General features: G+C 48.6%; 1 protein-coding gene across 1 annotated transcript in view; it reads left to right on the top strand.

The window, feature by feature from the left end:
* LOC139237772 (adhesion G protein-coupled receptor E1-like) overlaps window positions 1–23,539 on the top strand; it is a 74,649-nt gene that overhangs the window by 4,694 nt on the left and 46,416 nt on the right. The window contains exons 4-6 of the mRNA XM_070866957.1: window positions 5,322–5,381; window positions 7,282–7,379; window positions 14,862–15,033. Of these exons, the coding sequence (XP_070723058.1) occupies window positions 5,322–5,381; window positions 7,282–7,379; window positions 14,862–15,033 (330 nt within the window). The remainder of the gene's footprint in view (window positions 1–5,321; window positions 5,382–7,281; window positions 7,380–14,861; window positions 15,034–23,539) is intronic.

Genomic DNA, 23,539 nt, shown 5'->3' with positions numbered 1-23,539 from the left:
GAGCAGGGGAGTTAACCCCGGTGTCCTGGCCAATAATTTTCCCTCAAACAACATCATAAATTCAGATTATCTGGCCATTCCCACATCGCTGTTTGTGGGAGCTTGCTGTGCGCAGAATGGCTGCTGTTTATCCTACATCACATCGGTGACTGTGCTTCGTTGACTGTAAAGTGTTTTGGAACATCCTGAAGTTCATCTTTTAAATGTGGCAGTCATGTTCTCCATCATGTTCTCCAGGCAAATGACTGACCAGATAATGTTCATAATGGGGCGTAGTGAACTCCCCTATGCTATAGGGGAGTTCACTATGCCCCTATAGCGTAGTGAACTCCACTAAGTCTCCTATCTATCAAACGTGGCAGCCAAGTTGTCCCATAACTGGCAAACGACTGGCCAGATAACCAATTAATTGGTTGAGTGAACACCACAACTAGACTTTCCATTGTTTTTGCATGCATACCGCCACTTAATGTCCATTTTAACGCTGAAATGAGGTATAATGCCCATATATTGCCCATTTAGCCACAAAATGGAAACTAACGACCATTTCTCAGTCACTTATCGCCAAGCGTTACTTTCGGCATGAACTTAACGGCGATAAAAAATAATACGGCCCATCCACCTTTTTTGGGCGGAAAGATCAGAATAGGCGAAACGAGCGCCCATAAAATCGCCCAGCGTTACTTTCGGCACGTAGTTACCGCCGAGATTTAATAATACCGCCTGGCCACTTTTTTTTGTTGTAAAGATCACATTTGCCGAAACTAACGCCCAGATAATCACCGAGCATCACTTTCAGCACCTCGCACACATCTCACCCACAATATCGTTTGCCGAAAAAATCGCTGTGAAAAAGTTGCTCTGACGTGAAGGAATCGCAGCGGTATGGACGTCATTTTCTAATCGCAGTTCGCATCATTTAAAAGGCTGCTTTAACTTCGAGGGAGTTTGGATGTACTCTGAAGTTCTTTTAAGGTGATGTGAACATCTGAACAATCATTGTGGACGATTGGAAATTACTTTAGGCGTCTTAGTGGGGACATTTATTGTTTGTGAACAATCGGTGTAATACTGATAGTTATTGGAATGGGGCCTGTCATTTCTCAGCCTAACTTGATAAGTACGCACATGCTGCAGACTAGAGATGGCAGAAGATATATTCGACAGTATTATGTGTCCAATCTAAGACGTGCCAGACTGATGAGAAGGACCATACCTTACACCCCCCGCACTTACAGAGAGAAGCAGTCTTACCTCAACTTGTCTGATAACGCCTGCCTTAGGAGACTGCGCTTCCACAAGGAGGTTATCAGTGAGATATGCTGGCTCATCAGGGGAGATCTGCAGCCTGCAAACATCATCAGGACCGCACTGTCCGTCGAGGTCAAGGTCACCGTGGCACTATCGTTCTACGCGTCGGGTTCCTTTCAGGCCTCAGCTGGTGACATTTGCGCTATATCTCAGCACGCCACACATTGCTGCATTTGACAGGTCACTGAAGCCCTTTACGCACGCAGAATGGACTTTATCAGCTTCCATATGACCAGGGAGGCTCAGACTGAGAGGGCTTTAGACTTCTGCCGAATTGCTACCTTTCCCAAGGTTCAGGGAGCAATAGACTGTACGCACATCGTGATGCGGGCACCTTTTCAAGATGCAGAGGTTTTTAGGAACTGCAAGGGATTCCACTCCCTGAATGTGCAACTCGTTGTCAACCACCAGCAAATTATTATGGCAGTGAGCCACAGAGCCACTCGCAATATCGTCGAGAAAACCATTGGAGTGCTTAAGCAGCGCTTTAGATGCCTGGACCACTCAGGAGGAGAGCTCCAATACCAACCTGAGCAGGTAGCTCAATTCGTGGTGGTGTGCTCAATGCTGCACAACTTGGCCATCAGGAGGGGGCAAGAATTGCCAAAAGGGACTGACAGTCCACCTCAGTAGAGAGAGGAAGAGGAGGACGAGGAGGTGGACGCTGACCTCGGGCCAATCAGGCTGATGCTGAAGCCATGTTCCCGCCTCCCCCATAGACCACAGGAAAGGGCTCGTGGTGGCTACATAGCTGCAAGACTCTTACATCAGCAGCTCATAAATGAGTGCTTTGCTTGAAGAAATGTTGTTATTTACAAAGCTGTAACACTGCTGGGTGTGCAGGTCATACATCAGTGGTGTGCATCACCTTGGTGACAGTTAAAGTTTAAGTTGATTCAAGTTGAGTGTAATTATACCGTTTCATGTTAAGGAATCACCAGTGTGCAACGGTGCAGCTATCTGAGTCAATGCGCAACAAGGTTATGTTAAATAAAAAACATTTAATCCAACCATTTGTGTGAAATCATAATTATAACTGTAAAAAACACCCCACACCACCCTCGCCCCACCCCCACAACAAATTTATCACATTTACATCATTCGATTGGTCACCATTTCCAGCAACACTGAACACAAATTGCAATCCAGCAAGTTAGCCCCCTCGCCCCTTCCCCCGACCCTCCCACCAAAATAGCACCAACAACATAAAAATATGCCCAAGACAACACCTGTGGCCATGCACCTCACTTTCCTTTCCCCTCCACCCCAGCTTCTCCTCCCCACCTCTACCCCTTCCCCTTCCCCTCCTGACTCCAAGCCGCCTGGCCGAGGAGCTCCTCAGGCATTGCTTCATTGGGGGGGATGACGGCAGAACCGCTGCTTGGACGGATATGGGAGAGGACGGTCCCGAGGGGGGGAACGTCCTCTGGGCCAGAAGCAAGATCTTCCTCCTGGCTCTCATGTGTTGTTGGCAATGGGGGTGCGGTGCCTTGGGGTGCCACGGCCTGGGACCACTGGGAGCTCTATGCCACCAGTGTTCCTGGCTATCACCTCCAGGGACCCCGCCATCCACGGGCATGTACTCCGTCATGGTGGCGGGCATGCTGGCCATCTGTTGGGATATGCCCCCCCATTGTCTGTTGGATCTGCTGACCTATGTCGACACTCCTCCTGGAGAAGTGTACCATGTCCTCGCTCAAATCTGCCGCTTGTGAAGCAGACCTGCCACGTGGAACCAACCTCCGCTTGTCGGCACCGTCCTGGAGACACCTGGGGTGCCCTGTGGCAAGGTGCTTGGGCCTGGTACCTCCACGGTGGATGTGGCAATGGCCGCAGGAGCATTAGAATGTCATGGATGGCGAATGGATTATGGAGGTTGGCGATGCAGGCTCCTGGAAGTCCGCGCTTTCATCCGTTGAGGACCCTGCAGCTCCACGGGTGAGAATCGGGGCTCCTCAGCACAAGATGGAGGAGAGTCCGGCGAGTCCGTCCCCGTGCCCCCACCTTCTGGGCTCGGTGGTTGTGCCTGGGGCCGTGCTGCTGGCTGAGCTGCAAAACATAAATGAGGTGATTAGAGGAGAAGAGGGTGCTCGGGTCACAAGGTGAGTCCAGCGCTACACACAGCATATGTACAACAAAAGCACCACCGCTCTCAAAATCATCACAGACATCACATTTCATGACCATGACCAAATTCTGCATTGCAATGATTCTCACGAGGCCATCATTATTTAGAGAACACTTTCATAAATCACCTGTCATATATTATTGGTCGGATATGAGTGGGTGTGGCATCTATTGACTTTACATCATGCAATGGTGTATTCTTTACTCACGTGGCATCACATCAGGTCCTGCAGCTGCATGTGTGGCTGACCAGGAATGGCTCCCCACTAGTGCCCGCTCCTCGATGTCAGGGAGCTGGATGATGACTGGTGATCCGCCACCCGTTCGTCTCTGCTCGGCCCTATTCCTCGAAAGCTTCTTCTGTAAAAGGTAACAACAGCACGACATGGCGTGAGATCATTGCACGAGATCATTGCGAGGTACTGTCACAGAGACTGATATAACACATAACCGACAGATGTAATCATGATTGTAATAAAAATGATTATTCTTTACCTAAAGACGTACACTGTGACCGCAGGCTTTGAGTACAACCTTCCCGGTATAAGTGCAAGACATCACATCTGCTGACAGTCACTCATTACACTTGCAATTCCAATTATATAAATATATAACTACATATAAATAAATGTAATACTTATTCTGGCGGACCCGACAAGGTCGTTCCATCGCTTGCGGCACTGGTTGCCCTCACGCACCTCGTTGGTAGCTGCGGAGACCACTTCGGCTATCTTGGCCCATATCTTCTGGTAGGTCTTTTGGGTGGGTTTCCCACACCCTCCCTCGGTCAATTGACCCCAGCGTGACTCGACTTCCTGCATGAGGGAGGCATTTGCCTTGCCCGAGAAACTCCTCGCTCTTTTGCGTCCTCCCAATTGTTCCTCTCCCAACTCACTGCTTTCGCCGGCGTCCTCGGTGTCCACAGCATTCTGGGTCACCTCCTCCATCCCTTAGGGTTAGAAACTTGGTGCCAACTACCTTTTTTGTGCTCAGCAGTCTTTTTGCTGCTGGTGAATCTCCCTCGTGCCTCCCACAACAGCCAAACAAGCACACACCACGGCCACACACGCTTTCAGTCCCTCTCTGCTCCCTCTCTCTCTGTCTCCTCTTATGCGCATGTAATGATGACCCCCGACCTCCTGAAACGTGGGAAACGAGCGTTGCCATGCTCTTGCTATGGTCGACGACACTTTACGGCAGAAGATCAAAAAAATTTAAAGCTAACTCCCATTTCAGATCGCTCGCATTAACGGCCATTTTCAAAAATGGAAAGTTAGGGTTTTGAAAATGGGCGATAATCCGGCAATCTCAAAACCCATTTTTACCACCCACGCTGGAAATAACGACCATTTTTGGGCAATCTGCACAAAAGTGGATAGTCTAGCCCCTAGTCTTATTGAAATAGTGCCGTGAGATCTTCTATATCCATCTTTCATCATCTCATTGGAAAGTTGGCACCTCCAACAATGCAGCTCCCCCTCAGTACGACACCGAAGTGTCAGCCTGGATTATGTGTTTGAGTCCTGGACTGGGGCTTTGACCCACAAACCTTCTGACTCAACTGAGCCAAGCTAACGCTGTGAAATGTTTGGGGTAACAGCTCATTTCTTGGTTTCAATGACCTCTTTCTGTTATCAATAATTAGTTCTAACGTGCTCACTGGGCAATGTGGTTTGTGATAATTCTGGAATGGGAAACGGGGAATGAATTATATACCAAATGGGAGTATTAGATGGATAAATAATGTCAGGCAAATCAGCGTACCAGTAGACAGAAAATACAGGAAATGTTTACAGATTCGAGACCTTTCTTTACGACATCCTGTTTATCCATCTCTGTTGTCCCTTCTCTTTCTGTTTGTGACTGTTACGTTCCTTGTCTAGCATTAATCCAGATTCTTTTCTCTTTTATCACAGATGGTGATGATAACGTAGATTATGCTGGTGAGTAGACCACCAGCCCAGTGTGGCCGATCCCAATCCTGCCCTCGCTCAACAGCATCATTTTCCCGGAGGACCCAATGGGTTGGGATTAAGAGTGGGAATTCCTCCGGACATGACGTCCAATTGGTCCGATTATTGTACCCAAACCACTGACCCTCTAACTCAGCACAAGCCCGGCATCAAAGTGTTGTCCACTGCTCAGTGGGTAGCACTCTCTGCCCTGTGTCAGAAGGTTGTGGGTTCAAACCGCGCGCCAGAGACCTGAGCCTAATAGTATAGTATCAGGCGCTCCCTCGTGTCGAGGATGACACACTTCCACACTAAAAAAGGATGAGCTCACAGGTGTTTCAATGAGGGTCCTGACATTCCAGTCCCAAACTATATCCTGAAGGGTGGATTTTTTAACGTGGGGTGGCCGTTGCACAGCAACCACCACACGGGCTCGACAGAGCTAGGTCTTGGTCCAGTGGCAAGGATTAACCAAGGCGACTGGAGACCAGCTCTGCTGCACGGGTGAAGTGAGCACACATACTCCTATTGTCCATAGGTCGCAGTGTGGGCTGGCCCTTGCTGCACCTTCCCTGGGCCCCGACCCTGATGTTGTTATACGCCGCACTGCTCCTGGGCTTCTGCCTCGCTGCTGGGCTCCTCAACTCCGATCTCATGCTCCTGGGTCACGACCCAGCTGCTCCTGGGTCACGATCCCGCCGCTCCTGGGTCACAACCCACCCGCCCCTGGGTCACGACCCTGCCACTCCTGGGTCATGACGTCTCTCCTGGGCAATGACCCCGCCGCTCCTCGACTCTGAACTCACCTCTCCCGGGGCCCCGAACTCTCGCCTCTCCCGGGGCCCCGAACTCTCACCTCTCTTGGGCCCCGATCACACCGCTCCTCCACCCCAACCAATCACCGCTCCTCTGCTGCTCTCCTCCTGCACCTGGGTCCCGACCCCGCCGATGGTCCCACCCACGCTCCAATCAGCCACCTGGATTTTGGTGATGTCATGACAGTCGCCCTCCTCGAATCCGTGGCCCTCCTGGGACGGCTCGCGCTGCTCCCTGAAAACGCTGGCTCCAGCTCTTATAGCCCCGACCTGCCAATGGTGTTCTCTCCAGTGCAGTGCTGAGGGAGTGCTGCACTGTCAGAGGTGCCATCTTTTGAATGAGACATCATACTGGGATGCAATCCTCCCCCTGCGGTAAACCTATAAGTCCTTCGGCACTATTTGTAGGAAGCGGGGGCATGCTCTGTGCCCTGACCAATATTTATCCTTCAACTGCAAATTCCTCCAAACATAAAGACCAATTGTTTCGATTGTGGTAACACAATTACCACTCTTCTAACTCAGCATAGGCCAGGCATCAGCCGTGGCTCAGTGGGCAACTCTGCCGCCTCAGAGTCAGAAAGTTGTGGGTTCAGGACCCACTCCAGCGACTTAAGCACAAAATCTAGGCTGATGCTCCCAGTGCAATGCAGAGGGAGTGCTGCACTGCTGTCTTTCGGATGAGATGTTAAACCGAGGCCCCGTCTGCCCTCTCAGCTGGATGTAAAAGATCCCATGACACCATTTTGAAGAAGACCACGAAGAGTTATCCCCGGTGTCTTGGGCCAATATTTATCCCTCAACCAACATCACTAAAACAAACCGATTATCTGGTCATTATCACATTGCTGTTTGTGGGAGCTTGCTGTGCAGGAAGTGTAGCAGTCACAATGGTGACTGAACTTCAAAAGTATTTCCTTGGCTGTGACAAACATTTGGATGCCCTGTGGTGATGAAAGGTGCGATATAAGTGCAAGTCCTTTCTTGTAATCCTGGATTGGAATCTTATTTATAACTGGCATGTTATCAAAGTGAATATTGGGAAAATGTACAAATCCAATTACTTCTTCTTTCAGCTTCAGGAGAAGTTTTAATCGACTTCGACGATTTGAAAAGCTTGAAGAACTTCACCTTTTACCTGCACCATAAACTTTCACAGCCTTTATCTGTGACGGTGAGTTATTAAACCTTCCCAACGTCCTGCCTTCCAGGCCCCGCCTCTCATCCTCTACCCAGGAAGATGCCTGGCGATTACCGGAAGCCTTGGCTATCGCTGGTACAGCAGAGTTGATGCTCTTGGGTGTCAGCTGTGGCTCAGTGGGTAGCACTCTCGCCTCTGAGTCACAGCAGTTTGGCGGAGGAATTCGGAGTTTTCGCACCTCCTGTTAGTGCCCTCAAGGGGCGCTAGCGGGGCGCAAATATGTTGGTACTTGGGCACAGCGCTGACAATCAACCCCCCCCCCCCAATCATATTGGGCGGGAGTTTAGCGAGCGGCGCTACGGTGTTGCGTCCCGATCTCCCGCGCCTGGAGATCGTGACCTCATCACCCCGTCAGCACCCCCGGCCCCGAAATTCACGACCGTCCCCCCCTGCGGCAGCGCCGGGCACAAACGCGGCGGCTGCAGGAGGCGCGGATCGGGCGGCCGTCCGCTGCCGGGGTGACGGTTAAAGGCAAGACGGGCCGAGGTAAGGCGCACCTTTGTCTGCGCTGTGTTCCTCCATTTTCTTCGTGAGGGTCCGCCATCGTTCCGCCCGGCGCCCTGCTTGAGTGCCAGGCTGATCGTGCGGCTACCCCCGCACTCTCTCCCCCCTCGGTAGTCCAGGTAGGCGATTCTTTCATTGCAGAGCCTGCAGCGATGGCCCGTGTCTTTGTACGCGGCAGCACGGCATGGCCCAGTGTGCAGCGCCGCTGAAATCTACTTCCCGTTAGCGTTCCAAGAAGGAAGCGGAGCGATTGAGTTATCATTCCACTTCCTTCCGGCAGCGCTAAAGCAAATTTTTCGACAGCGGGCAAACATTAGCCCCTGACGCTAAATTTCCTGACTCCCAAAAGTTAACGCCCCCCAAACGGGGCGACAATCAATTTCTCCCCGAAGACTTGAGCCCAAAACCTAGGCTAACGCTTCACTGTAGTGCCGAGGGAGTGCTGCACTGCCGTCCGGGTGGGGTGCTAAATCAAGGTCGCGTCAATCCCCTCAGGTGGATGTACAAAATTCCCAGAGGAGCAGTGTTCCGGCCAACCTTAACCGACATCGCCTAAATACAGATTATCTGGTCATTTATCTCATTGCTGTTTGTGGGAGCTTGCTGTGCGCACATTGAACATAAGAACATAAGAAATAGGAGCAGGAGTAGGCCATACAGCCCCTCGAGCCTGCTCCGCCATTTAATACGATCGTGGCTGATCTGATCATGGACTCAGCTCCACTTCTCCGCCCGCTCCCCATAACCCCTTATCCCCTTATCGTTTAAGAAACTGCCTATCTCTGTCTTAAATTTATTCAATGACCCAGCTTCCACAGCTCTCTGAGGCAGCGAATTCCACAGATTTACAACCCTCTGAGAGAAGAAATTCCTCCTCATCTCAGTTTTAAATGGGCGGCCCCTTATTCTAAGATTATGCCCCCTAGTTCTAGTCTGCTGCTTCTCCTTATGTTAAAACACTGACTACACGTCAAAAGTATTCAACTGGCTGTAAAGCGCTTTGGAACATCCTGTGCGCGTGATAAATATAGATTCATCTTCTTACCAAACCTCGGCCTCCATTTAGGCAAATTAAATGTAATACTCTTTCTCTGCGATTTTCTGGCACACAGCTGATCGAGGCTTTTAAAGGGGAGGTACACTCCACTGAACAGGCATTTGGGAGCAGTGTGTCTGTGGTTGCCTTTAACCACTCATGTTTTGGAATTTCTGTCTGGCATTGAAGTGGAAACTCCCCACGACAGCCTCTTCCTCACGCCAAACTCAGTCTCTCACACACACTTCTACATCTGACAACACGAGGGTAATTTCCTAGCTTACCACAGTGACTACATGTCGACAGTATTTCATTGGATATAGAGAGGGTGCAGAGAAGATTTACAAGGATGATGTCACAAAAGGGCGAGCGTATTCATATCAGGAAAGGATAAACAGACTGGATCTCTTTTCTCTTGGAAAAAAGAAGGCTGAGGAATGACCTAATTGTACTACAGTTGTACTGCAGTTGTACAGGGCCTTGGTGAGGCCACACCTTGAATATTGTGTACAGTTTTGGTCTGCTAATCTGAGGAAGGACATTCTTGCTATTGAGGGAGCACAGCGAAGGTTCACCAGGCTGATTCCCGGGATGGCAGGACTGACATATGAAGATTGGACAGGTTAGATGCAGGAAGAATGTTCCCGATGTTGGGGAAGTCCAGAACCAGGGGTCACAGTCTAAGGATAAGGGGTGAGCCATTTAGGAACGAGATGAGGAGAAACTTCTTCACTCAGAGAATTGTGAGCATGTGGAATTCTCTACCACAGAAAGTTGTTGAAGCCAGTTAGATATCTTCAAAAGGGAGTTATATGTGGCCCTTACGGCTAAAGGGATCAAGGGGTATGGGGAGAAAGCAGGAATGGGGCACTGAAGTGCATGATCAGCCATGATCCTATTGAATGGTGCTGCAGGCTCGAAGGGGCGAATGGCCTACTCCTGCACCTATTTTCAATCTTTCTAATTGAGCTCTTTAAAATTATGAAAGGTTTTGATAGAGTGGATACAGAGAAAATGTTTCCACTTGTGGGGAAGAGCACAACTAGAGGCCATCAGTATAAGATAGTCACCAAGAAATCCAATAGGGAATTCAGAAGAAATTTCTTTACCCAGAGAGTGGTGAGAATGTGAGACTCACTATCACAGGGAGTGGTTGAGGCGAATAGTGTCGGTGCATTTAAGGCCAGGCTGGACAAGCATATGAGGGAGAAGGGAATAGAGGGTTATGCTGATAGATTTAGACGAGGAAAGACGGGAGGAGGCTCGAGTGGAGCATAAACGCTGGCATGGACTGGTTGGGCCGAATGGACTGTTTCTGTGCCGTATATCAGATGTAGCCTCATTGGTTGTAAAGCGCTTTGGGACGTCCTGAGATCGTGAAAGGCGCTTTCTTCTTCAACTTCAAACTAATTCTCCGAGTGGGAAGCCTCGGGCATCGGGCGGGGTGTGAAATCAACATTGCACCCAATCCTGTTAGTTTCCGGATGGGAGGGTTGGGTTAAAATTGCATCCCTCCTCCCCACAAGATTGAGAATAGCGTGCTCTATCATGGGAGCAAACAGCGAAAATTCATTCACATGGTCTTACTAAGTGTCTCCAACCAATGAAGAAAGAAAGACTTAGAAACATAGAAAATAGGTGCAGGAGTAGGCCATTCAGCCCTTCTAGCCTGCACCGCCATTCAATGAGTTCATGGCTGAACATGCAACTTCAGTACCCCCTTCCTGCTTTCTCGCCATACCCCTTGATCCCCCCGAGTAGTAAGGACTTCATCTAACTCCCTTTTGAATATATTTAGTGAATTGGCCTCAACTACTTTCTGTGGTAGAGAATTCCACAGGTTCACCATTCTCTGGGTGAAGAAGTTTCTCCTCATCTCGGTCCTAAATGGCTAACCCTTATCCTTAGACTGTGACCCCTGGTTCTGGACTTCCCCAACATTGGGAAGATTCTTCCTGCATCTAACCTGTCTAAACCCGTCAGAATTTTAACCGTTTCTATGAGGTCCCCTTTCATTCTTCTGAACTCCAGTGAATACAAGCCCAGTTGATCCAGTCTTTCTTGATAGGTCAGTCCCACCATCCCGGGAAGCAGTCTGGTGAATCTTCACTGCACTCCCTCAATAGCAAGAATGTCCTTCCTCAAGTTAGGAGACCAAAACTGTACACAATACTCCAGGTGTGGCCTCACCAAGGCCCTGTACAACTGTAGCAACACCTCCCTGCCCCTGTACTCAAATCCCCTTGCTATGAAGGCCAACATGCCATTTGCTTTCTTAACCGCCTGCTGTACCTGCATGCCAACCTTCAATGACTAATGTACCATGACACCCAGGTCTCTTTGCACCTCCCCTTTTCCTAATCTGTCACCATTCAGATAATAGTCTGTCTCTCTGTTTTTACCACCAAAGTGGATAACCTCACATTTATCCACATTATACTTCATCTGCCATGCATTTGCCCACTCACCTAACCTATCCAAGTCACTCTGCAGCCTCATAGCATCCTCCTCGCAGCTCACACTGCCACCCAACTTAGTGACATCCGCAAATTTGGAGATACTACATTTAATCCCCTCGTCTAAATCATTAATGTACATTGTAAACAGCTGGGGCCCCAGCACAGAACCTTGCGGTACCCCACTAGTCACTGCCTGCCATTCTGAAAAGTACCCATTTACTCCTACTCTTTGCTTCCTGTCTGACAACCAATTCTCAATCCACGTCAGCACATTACCCCCAATACCATGTGCTTTAACTTTGCACATTAATCTCTTGTGTGGGACCTTGTCGAAAGCCTTCTGAAAGTCCAAATATACCACATCAACTGGTTCTCCCTTGTCCACTTTACTGGAAACATCCTCAAAAAATTCCAGAAGGTTTGTCAAGCATGATTTCCCTTTCACAAATCCATGCTGACTTGGACCTATCATGTCACCATTTTCCAAATGCGCTGCTATGACATCCTTAATAATTGATTCCATCATTTTACCCACTACTGAGGTCAGGTTGACCGGTCTATAATTCCCTGTTTTCTCTCTCCCTCCTTTTTTAAAAAGTGGGGTTACATTGGCTACCCTCCACTCGATAGGAACTGATCCAGAGTCAATGGAATGTTGGAAAATGACTGTCAATGCATCCGCTATTTCCAAGGCCACTTCCTTAAGTACTCTGGGATGCAGCCCATCAGGCCCTGGGGATTTATCAGCCTTCAATCCCATCAATTTCCCCAACACAATTTCCCGACTAATAAAGATTTTCCTCAGTTCCTCCTCCTTACTAGATCCTCAGTTCCTCCTCCTTACTAGACCCTCTGACCCCTTTTATATCCGGAAGGTTGTTTGTGTCCTCCTTAGTGAATACCAAACTAAAGTACTTGTTCAATTGGTCTGCCATTTCTTTGTTCCCCGTTATGACTTCCCCTGATTCTGACTGCAAGGGACCTACGTTTGTCTTTACTAACCTTTTTCTCTTTACAGACCTATGGAAACTTTTGCAATCCGCCTTAATGTTCCCTGCAAGCTTCTTCTCGTACTCCATTTTCCCTGCCCTATTCAAACCCTTTGTCCTCCTCTGCTGAGTTCTAAATTTCTCCCAGTCCCCGGGTTCGCTGCTATTTCTGGCCAATTTGTATGCCACTTCCTTGGCTTTAATACTATCCCTGATTTCCCAAGATAGCCACGGTTGAGCCACCTTCCCTTTTTTATTTTTACGCCAGACAGGAATGTACAATTGTTGTAGTTCATCCATGCGGTCTCTAAATGTCTGCCATTGCCCATCCACAGTCAACCCCTTAAGTATCATTCGCCTTTATATAATGCCTTTCACAACCACCGGACGTCTCAAACGCTTTACAGCCAATGAAGTACTTTTGGAGTGTAGTCATTGTTGTAATGTGGGAAACGCGGCAGCCAACTTGCGTACAGCAAGCTCCCACAAACAGCAATGTGATAATGACCAGATCTGTTTTTGTTATATTGATTGAGGGATAAATATTGGCCAGGACACCGGGGATAACTCCCCTGCTCTTCTGCGAAATAGTGCCACGGGATCTTTTATGTCCACCTGAGAGAGCAGAATGTTTAGGGGCCGAAATTCAGGTACACCAGAAAGCTGGTGCGCTGATGAATTTTAACCTGGTGTTACCGCTGGCATCCATGAGGATCGATTTTCAGGACTTTGAAATTTGTTCAAAGTCCCACCGGAAGTCGGTCATAGTGGGGGCGGGAGATCGACAGGAAGTCAGGCTGAGGGGCTGAATTTGGGTCGGACCGGAACTCCACTGCTGTCAATCAACGGTGGGGCAATGGTGATGTCACAGCGCATGTTAAAGGCGAGAAAATCCGGCATTTTTCATCTTCGGCCACCAAGAGCGGCACTGTGTGCCAGGCTGCCCGTTGGCGGCCCGGCCGAACCCGGGAGCACTGTCTTGCCGACCGGTCGGGAAGTCGGCCGGCAAAAATAAACACACGGCGGCCGCGGCAGTGGGCCCTCGCCTTGAGGGGCCGCCATACTGCCGGGCCGCACACACTCCGGATAAGGTGCACCGACAGATAAAGCTGTCGGGGGGCACCGCGCGGCGGGGCAACGATTTTTTTAGGTGAATTTAGCTCAGTTTCATTTTCAGGTGAGGTAGAGCGGCGGTGCACGTTCTGACCACGCGCTTGCGGTGGTCATCGGCACCGGAGCGGAATCAGGTCCAGGCCGAAAAATCCCCGCCCTGAATTTGGGTCGGGGCGGCCATTTGATCACCAAGCAGCGGACACGGGATTCCGCAGCATGGCCGCCGCAAATGGGTCTTTCTGAGACCCTGAATTTCGGCTCCTTAATGTCTCATCCGAAAGGCGGCCCCTCCGACAATGCAGCACTCCCTCAGCATGGCACTGAAAGAGTCAGTCTAGATTTATGTGCTCTAGTCTCTGGACTGGGACTTGAACCCACAACCTTCTGACTCCAAGGCGAGTGTGCTACCCAGTGGTAAAACTGGACAGCAAAGACACAACTGAGTGACAGCAGCAATTGTGCAGATATCGGTCAAACATTTCTCAACTTGGGCTCAATCAGTGGTCCAGGTTCCTGTTTAACTGTTTGAACAGGTGCAGTTTCCTCATCTTTCTTGCCGCATTATATTGACGACAAGCTGAACACGTAAACTGTGGGGAGAAATGACCAACTTCTTCCAAAAATAAACCTGGAAAGTGCTTCCTCTATTTATATCTTGGAGCACGAGTGTTCTGCAACAATGACCAGAGGAGATGATCACAAACACAACGTTACTGCCAGTAACCAGTCAGCGGCAGCGATGCTCCGATTGGCAATTAATTAACGGGCATTTCGTACTCAGCATAGTATTCGGGTACCTTCAACGGTCACTCCCTCCACCACCGGCGCACCATGGCTGCAATGTGCACCATTGACAAGATGCAATGCAGCAACTCGCCAAGGCTTCTTCGGCAGCACCTCCCAAACCCGCGACCTCTACCGCCTCATGAGCAGTCCCTCGGAATCGAGGAAGACTTGCTTTCACTCTTAATATGAGTTCTTAGGTGGCTGTACAGTCCAATACGAGAACCACAGTCTCTGTCACAGGTGGGACAGATAGTCATCTTCTACCACCTAGACAAGGGCAGCAGGCGCATGGGAACCTGCAAGTTCCCCTCCAAGTCACACACCATCCCGGCTTGGAAACATATCAGCCGTTCCTTCATCGTCGCTGGGTCAAAATTCTGGAACTCCCTCCCTAACAGCACTGTGGGAGCACCTTCACCACACGGACTGCAGCGGTTCAAGAAGGCGGCTTACCACCACCTTCTCAAAGGGCAATTAGGGATGGGCAATAAATGCTGGCCTTGCCAGCCACACACACATCCCGGAAATCGAATTAAAAAACCAATAATAAATGTGTTCTGGTCCACAGGGAATCATTAATCTCACGGAGAGCATTGTTGGCAAGTCGGAATGGAGGAGTTTGAAGCCCGACATCAAACACACTGTCGCAACTAAGCTGCTTCACACCGTGGCTAGCACGACAATGGCGGCTGCTTTAAACGCACCTGAAGGAAGGGTGACAGCATCAACAGAGAGTCTGGGTAATTTCCAATCGAATTTTAACCCTGTGATCAGTGGGCACCATTCAATAACAACAACAACTTGTATTTATATAGCGCCTTTAACGTGTGCAACGTCCCAAGGTGCTTCACAGGAGTATTACGAGATTTTAAAAATTTGACACCGAGCCGCATAATTAGCACGGGAGGTAGGGTTAAGGAGCAGCTTGAAGGAGGAAAGAGAGGCAGAGAGGTTTAGGCAGGGAGTTCCAGAGCTTGGGGACCAGGCAACAGAAGGCACGGCCACCAATGGTTGAGCGATTATAATCAGGGATGCTCAAGAGGGCAGAATGAGAGGAGCACAGACATCTCAGGGGGTTTTGGGGCTGGAGGAAATAGGGAGGGGCGAGGGCCATGGAGGGACTTGTAAACAAAGATCAGAATTTTGAAATCGAGGCATTGCTTAGCCAGGAGCCAATATAGGTCAGCGAGCACAGGGGGTGATGGGTGAGCGGGACTTGATGCGAGTTAGGGCACGGGCTGCCGAGTTTTGGATCACCTCGAGGGTAGAATGTGGGAGGCCAGCCAGGAGTGCGTTGGAATAGACAATTCTAGAGGTAACAAAGGCATGGGCGAGGGTTTCAGCAGCGGATAAGCTGCGGTGTGCACTGCCCGTTATCATGGAAATTGGCCTTACATAGCAGCAGGCCATTCAGCCCCTCGAGCCCATTGCACCATGCCACGAGATCATGGCGGATCTCTGTGTTACTTTTATTCAGTGACCTTGGCTCTATAATCCTTCCATGCCCTAGTCAAGCAAGAGTCTATCGGTGGACAATTTTCAATTATTAATTGAGCCAGCATCTGCAGCTTTTTATGGCAGGGGCATTCTCTCCAGTGTCCTGGCCAATATTGTCTCCTCAATCAGCATCACCAAACCTGATTATCTGGTCATGTATCTCATTGCTGCTTTTGGGAGCTTGCTGTGCGCAATTAGGCCACCGCGCTTCCTACATTGCAACAGTGACTACACTCCAAAAAGTACTGCATGGGGTGTGTGGTGCATTGTTGTCGCCAAATTAAGTGTATCTAAGGGTGAAGTCATGGCAGGAGAGCTCGATCCCCTGCGGTCATCCCCCTGCAAAACAAATACCCCGCTTTGGGTACTGTTGAGGGGGATGACTCATCAGGGGAGGGCAGCAGCAGCCAAGTTCATGGCACCGTGGCTGGCTCTGCTGCACAGGAGGGCAGGAAAAAGAGTGGGAGAGCGATAGGGGATTCAATTGTAAGGGGAATAGGTAGGCGTTTCTGCGGCCGCAACCGAGACTCCAGGATGCTATGTTGCCTCCTTGGTGCAAGGGTCAAGGATGTCTCGGAGCGGGTGCAGAACATTCTGAAAAGGGAGGGTGAACAGCCAGTTGTCGTAGTGCACATTGGTACCAAAGATATAGGTTAAAAATGGGATGAGGTCCTACGAGACAAATTTCAGGAGCTTGGAGCTAAATTAAAATGTAGGACCTCAAAAGTAGTAATCTCTGGATTGCTACCAGTGCCACATGCTAGTCAGAGTAGGAATCACAGGATAGCGCAGATGAATACGTGGCTTGAGCAGTGGTGCAGCAGAGAGGGATTCAAATTCCTGGGACATTGGAACCAGTTCTGGGGGAGTTGGGACCAGTACAAACCGGGCGGTCTGCACCCGGGCAGGACCAGAACCAATGTCCAAGGAGGAGTGTTTGCTAGTGCTGTTGGGGAGGAGTTAAACTTATATGGCAGGGGAATGGAAACCAATGCAGGGAGACAGAGGGAAACAAAATGGAGGCAGAAGCAAAAGACAGAAAGGTGATGAGTAAAAGTGGAGGGCAGAGAAACCCAAGGCAAAAAACAAAAAGGGCCACTTTGCAGCAAAATTCTAAAGGGTCAAAGTGTGTTAAAAAGGCAAGCCTGAAGGCTCTGTGCCTCAATGCGAGGAGTATTTGGAATAAGGTGGACGAATTAACTGTGCAGATAGCAGTTAACAGTAAATGTTGAATCATTGCAGGAAATGTTGAATCATTGTGGGTGGAGATTAGAGATAGTAATGGGAAAAAGTCACTGGTGGGCGTAGTTTACAGGCACCCAAATAATAACTTCACGGTGGGGTGGGCAATAATCAAAGGAATAATGCAGGCATGTGAAAAAGGAACAGCAGTAGTCATGGGGGATTTTAACCTACATATCGATTGGTCAACTCAAATCGCCCGGGGTAGTCTGGAGGAGGAATTCATAGAATGCATACGGGATTGTTTCTTAGAACAGTATATTACAGAATCTACAAGGGAGCAAGCTATCTTAGATCTGGTCCTGTGTAATGAGACAGGAAAAATAAACGATCTCCTAGTAAAAGATCCTCTCAGAATGAGTGATCACAGTATGGTTGAATTTGTAATACAGATTGAGGGTGAGGAAGTTGTGTCAGAAACAAGCGTACAATGTTTAAACAAAGGGGACTACAGTGGGATGAGGGCAGAGTTGGCTAAAGTAGACTGGAAACACAGACTAAACGGTGGCACAATTGAGGAACAGTGGAGGATTTTTAAGGAGCTCTTTCATAGTGCGCAACAAAAATATATTCCAGTGAAAAAGAAGGGTGGCAAGAGAAGGGATAACCAGCCGTGGATAACCAAGGAAATAAAGGAAATATCAAATCAAAGACCAATGCGTATAAGGTGGCCAAGGTTAGTGGGAAACTAGAAGATTGGGAACATTTTAAACAACAGCAAAGAATGACTAAGAAAGCAATAAAGAAAGGAAAGATAGATTACGAAGGTAAACTTGCGCAAAACATAAAAACAGATAGTAAAAGCTTTTACAGATATATAAAATGGAAAAGAGTGACTAAAGTAAATGTTGGTCCCTTAGAAGATGAGAAGGGGGATTTAATAATGAGAAATGTGGAAATGGCTGAGACTTTAAACAATTATTTTGCTTCGGTCTTCACAGTGGAAGACACAAAAACCATGCCAAAAATTGCTGGTCATAGGAATGTGGGAAGGGAGGACCTTGAGACAATCACTATCACTAGGGGGGTAGTGCTGGGCAGGCTAATGGGACTCAAGGTAGACAAGTCCCCTGGCCTTATGAAATGCATCCCAGGGTATTAAAAGAGATGGCGGAAGTTATAGCAGAAGCATTCGTTATAATCTTCAAAATTCTCTGGACTCTGGGGAGGTACCAGCGGATTGGAAAGCAGCGAATGTAATGCCGCTGTTTAAAAAAGGGGGCAGGCAAAAGGCAGGTAACTATAGGCCGGTTAGTTTAACATCTGTAGTGGGAAAAATGCTTGAAACTATCATTAAGGAAGAAATAGCGGGACATCTAGATAGGAATAGTGCAATCAAGCAGACGCAGCATGGATTCATGAAAGGGAAATCATGTTTAACTAATTTATTGAAATTCTTTGAGGATATAACGAGCATGGTGGATAGAGGTGTACCGATGGATGTGGTGTATTTAGATTTCCAAAAGGCATTCGATAAGGTGCCACACAAAAGGTTACTGCAGAAGAAAGAGGTACACGGAGTCAGAGGAAATGTATTAGCATGGATAGAGAATTGGCTGGCAAACAGAAAGCAGAGAGTCGGGATAAATGGGTCCTTTTCGGGTTGGAAATCGGTGGTTAGTGGTGTGCCACAGGGATCGGCGCTGGGACCACAACTGTTTACAATACACATAGATGACCTAGAAGAGGGGACATAGTGTAGTGTAACAAAATTTGCAGATGACACAAAGATTAGTGGGAAAGCGGGTTGTGTAGAGGACACAGAGAGGCTGCAAAGAGATTTAGATAGGTTAAGCGAATGGGCTAAGGTTTGGCAGATGGAATACAATGTCGGAAAGTGTGAGGTCATCCACCTTGGGAAAAAAAACAGTAAAAGGGAGTATTATTTGAATGGGGAGAAATTACAACATGCTGCGGTGCAGAGGGACCTGGGGGTCCTTGTGCATGAAACTTAGTTTGCAGGTGCAGCAGGTAATCAGGAAGACGAATGGAATGTTGGCCTTCATTGCGAGAGGGATGGAGTACAAAAGCAGGGAGGTCCTGCTGCAACTGTATAGGGTATTGGTAAGGCCGCACCTGGAGTACTGCGTGCAATTTTGGTCACCTTACTTAAGGAAGGATATACTAGCTTTGGAGGGGGGATACAGAGACGATTCACTCGGCTGATTCCGGAGATGAGGGGGTAACCTTATGATGATAGATTGAGTAGACTGGGTCTTTACTCGTTGGAGTTCAGAAGGATGAGGGGTGATCTTATAGAAACATTTAAAATAATGAAAGGGATAGACAAGATAGTGGTGGAGAGGTTGTTTCCACTGGTCAGGGAGACTTGAACTAGGGGGCACAGCCTCAAAATACGGGGGAGCCAATTTAAAACTGAGTTGAGAAGGAATTTCTTCTCCCAGAGGGTTGTGAATCTGTGGAATTCTCTGCCCAAGGAAGCAATTGAGGCTGGCTCATTGAATGTATTCAAGTCACAGATAGATAGATTTTTAACCAATAAGGGAATTAAGGGTTATGGGGAGCGGGCGGGTAAGTGGAGCTGAGTCCACGGCCAGATCAGCCATGATCTTATTGAATGGCGGAGCAGGCTCGAGGGGCTAGATGGCCTACTCCTGTTCCTAATTCTTATGTTCTTATATGTTCTTATTAACGGATACGATGTGGTTGGCATCACGGAGACTTGGCTCCAGGGTGACCAAGGCTGGGAACTCAACATCCAGGGGTATTCAACATTTAGAAAGGATAGACAGAAAGGAAAAGGAGGCTGGGTGGCGTTGCTGGTTAAAGAAATTAATGCAATTGTAAGGAAAGACATTAGCTTGGATGATGTGGAATCGGTATAGGTGCAGCTACGGAATACCAAAGGGCAGAAAACACTAGTGGGAGTTGTGTACAGACCTCCAAACAGTAGTAGTGATGTTGGGGAGGGCATCAAACAGGAAATTAGGGGTGCTTGCAATAAAGGTGCAATAGTTATCATGGGTGACTTTAATATGCAAATAGATTGGGCTAGCCAAACTGAAAACAATACGGTGGAGGAGGATTTCCTGGAGTGCATAAGGGATGCTTTTCGAGACCAATATGTCAAGGAACCAACTAGGGGGGAGGCCATCTTGGACTGGGTGTTGTGTAATGAGAGAGAATTAATTAGCAATCTCATTGTGCGAGGCCCCTTGGGGAAGAGTGGCCATAATATGGTGGAATTCTACATTAGGATGGAGAATGAAACAGTTAATTCAGAGACCATGGTCCAGAACTTAAAGAAGTGTAACTTTGAAGGTATGAGGCGTGAATTGGCTAGGATAGATTGGTGAATGAGACTTAAGGGGTTGACAGTGGATGGGCAATGGCAGACATTTAAAGACCAAATGGATGCACGACAACAATTGTACATCCCTGTGTGGCGTAAAAATAAAAAAGGGAAGGTGGCTCAACCGTGGCTATCAAGGGAAATCAGGGATAGTATTAAAGCCAAGGAAGTGGCATACAAATTGGCCAGAAATAGCAGCGAACCCGGGGACTGGGAGAAATTTAGAACTCAGCAGAGGAGGACAAACGGTTTGATTAGGGCAGGGAAAATAGAGTACGAGAGGAAGCTTGCAGGGAACATTAAAATGGACTGCAAAAGCTTCAAAAGATATGTAAAGAGAAAAAGGTTCGAAAGGACTAATGTAGGTCCCCTGCAGTCAGAATCAGGGGAAGTCATAACTGGGAACAAAGAAATGGCAGACCAATTGAACAAGTACTTTAGTTCGATATTCACTAAGGAGGACACAAACAACCTTCCGATATAAAAGGGGTCAGAGGGTCTAGTAAGGAGGAGGAACTGAGGAAAATCCTTATTCGTCGGGAAATTGTGTTGGGGAAATTGATGGGATTGAAGGCCGATAAATCCCCAGGGCCTGATGGTCTGCATCCCAGAGTACTTAAGGAGGTGGCCTTGGAAATAGCGGATGCATTGACAGTCATTTTTCAATATTCCATGGACTCTGGATCAGTTCCTATGGAGTGGAGGGTAGCCAATGTAACCCCACTTTTTAAAAAAGGAGGGAGAGAGAAAACAGGGAATTATAAACCGGTCAGCCTGACATCGGTAATCGGAAAAATGATGGAATCAATTATTAAGGATATCATCGTAGCGCATTTGGAAAGAGTTGACATGATAGGTCCAAGTCAGCATGGATTTGTAAAAGGGAAATCATGCTTGACAAATCTTCTGGAATTCTTTGAGGATGTTTCCAGTAGAGTGGACAAGGGAGAACCAGTTGATGTGGTGTATTTGGACTTTCAAAAGGCTATCGACAAGGTCCCACATAAGAGATTAATGTGCAAAGTTAAAGCACATGGGATTGGGGGTAGTGTGCTGACATGGATTGAGAACTGGTTGTCAGACAGGAAGCAAAGAGTAGGAGTAAATGGGTACTTTTCAGAATGGCAGGCAGTGACTAGTGGGGTACCGCAAGGTTCTGTGCTGGGGTCCCAGCTGTTTACATTATACATTAATGATTTAGATGAGGGGATTAAATGTAGTATCTCCATGTTTGCGGATGACACTAAGTTGGGTGGCAGTGTGAGCTGCGAGGAGGATGCTATGAGGCTGCAGAGTGACTTGGATAGGTTAGGTGAGTGGGCAAATGCATGGCAGATGAAGTATAATGTGGATATATGTGAGGTTATCCACTTTAGTTGTAAAAACAGAGAGACAGACTATTATCTGAATGGTGACAGATTAGGAAAAGGGGAGGTGCAACGAGACCTGGGTGTCATGGTACATCAGTCACTAAAGGGTGGCATGCAGGTACAGCAGGTGGTTAAGAAAGCAAATGGCATGTTGGCCTTCATAGTGAGGGGTTTGAGTACAGGGGCAGGGAGATGTTACTACAGGTGAGGCCACACCTGGAGTATTGTGTACAGTTTTGGTCTCCTAACTTGAGGAAGGCCATTCTTGCTATTGAGGGAGTGCAGTGAAGGTTCACCAAACTGATTCCCGGGATGGCGGGACTGACATATCAAGAAAGACTGGATTAACTAGGCTTGTATTCACTGGAGTTCAGAAGAATAAGAAGGGATCTCATCGAAACGTTTAAAATTCTGACGGGTTTAGACAGGTTAGATGCAGGAAGAATGTTCCCAATGTTGGGGAAGTCCAGAATTAAGAGTCACAGTCTAAGGATAAGGGGTAAGCCATTTAGGACCGAGATGAGGAGAAACTTCTTCACCCAGAAAGTGGTGAGCCTGTGGAATTCTCTACCACAGAAAGTTGTTGAGGCCAATTTACTAAATATATTCAAAAAGGAGTTAGATGTAGTCCTTATTACTAGGGGGATCAAGGGGTATGGCGAGAAAGCAGGAATGGGGTACTGAATTTGCATGTTCAGCCATGAACTCATTGAATGGCGGTGCAGACTCGAAGGGCCGAATGGCTTACTCCTGCACCTATTTTCTATGTTTGGGACACCCTGAGATCGAGAAGGGCACGATACCAATGCGCGTCTTTCTTGCTTGCTTGCGTTGTGCTGTAAACGGTACCATTGTATTTATGTTGCTGATCCAGAACGATGCGTTCAAATTCCACCAGGGCAGCTGAGAGATTTAAATTAAATTAATGAAATAAATCCGGAATTAAAAAGATGGGGATAGAAATTTAACTCATTTGCGCCACCGGGGGGCGCTAACGGGTGGGCAAATGAGTTGCTGCCTGGGAATGGTGCTGTTAATGCCCCCCCCGCCATATTGGCCGTGAGTTTAGCGGCGGTGCTACAGCGTTGCGCCCGGAGATCGTGACATCAACGCCCCGTTAGTGCCCCGGACCCAAAATTCACTTCCGCCCCCTGTGGCAGCGCCGGGCGCAAACACCGGCGGCTGCAGGAGGCGCGAATCGGGCGGCCGGCCGTAACCGGGACGACGATTAAAGGCGAGGTGGCCGAGTGAAACTACAAGGAAAACGTACCTTGGGTTTCCCGCTGCTGCTCCGTTTCCTGCGCTGGGTCCTGGCCGCGATCGCTCAGCCCCGGCGATCTGCTTCATCGCGCGGCTCCCCGCTCCACAGTGGCCCAGGTCGGTCCCTTTTACATTCGCAGAGTCGGCAGCGAGGGGCCTGTCCCTTTAAGTGAGAGAGGGGCTCCTCGGACACGGCAGTGCTGCACGGCCTAGTGTGTATCTCTGCTAAGGTGTCCGTCCCGTTCGTGCCTGATTCAGCACTCCACTTCCTTCCATGGGTGGTAACCCGAATATTTAGAGAGGGGCGGGACTTCAGTGCTTGGCCCCGCCTCCCAACTGTGACTGCCCCCAAACTGGGCGAGACCAAATTTCTACCCGCCGGTGTCAGTAATGGTGACCATGAAACTACCAGATTGTCGTTAAAAAAAAACTATCTGGATCGACTAATATCCTTTAGGGAGGGAAATCTGCTGCCCTTACCCGGTCTGGCCTATATGTGACTCCAAGCCCACAGAAAAGTGGTTGACCTCTGAAATGGCTTCGCGAGACACTCGGCTGTTCAAA

The sequence above is a fragment of the Pristiophorus japonicus genome, chromosome 24 (assembly GCF_044704955.1).
Source record: "Pristiophorus japonicus isolate sPriJap1 chromosome 24, sPriJap1.hap1, whole genome shotgun sequence".
NCBI classification, from domain to species: Eukaryota; Metazoa; Chordata; class Chondrichthyes; family Pristiophoridae; genus Pristiophorus; species Pristiophorus japonicus.
This window is presented reverse-complemented; position numbering and strand designations above follow the sequence as displayed.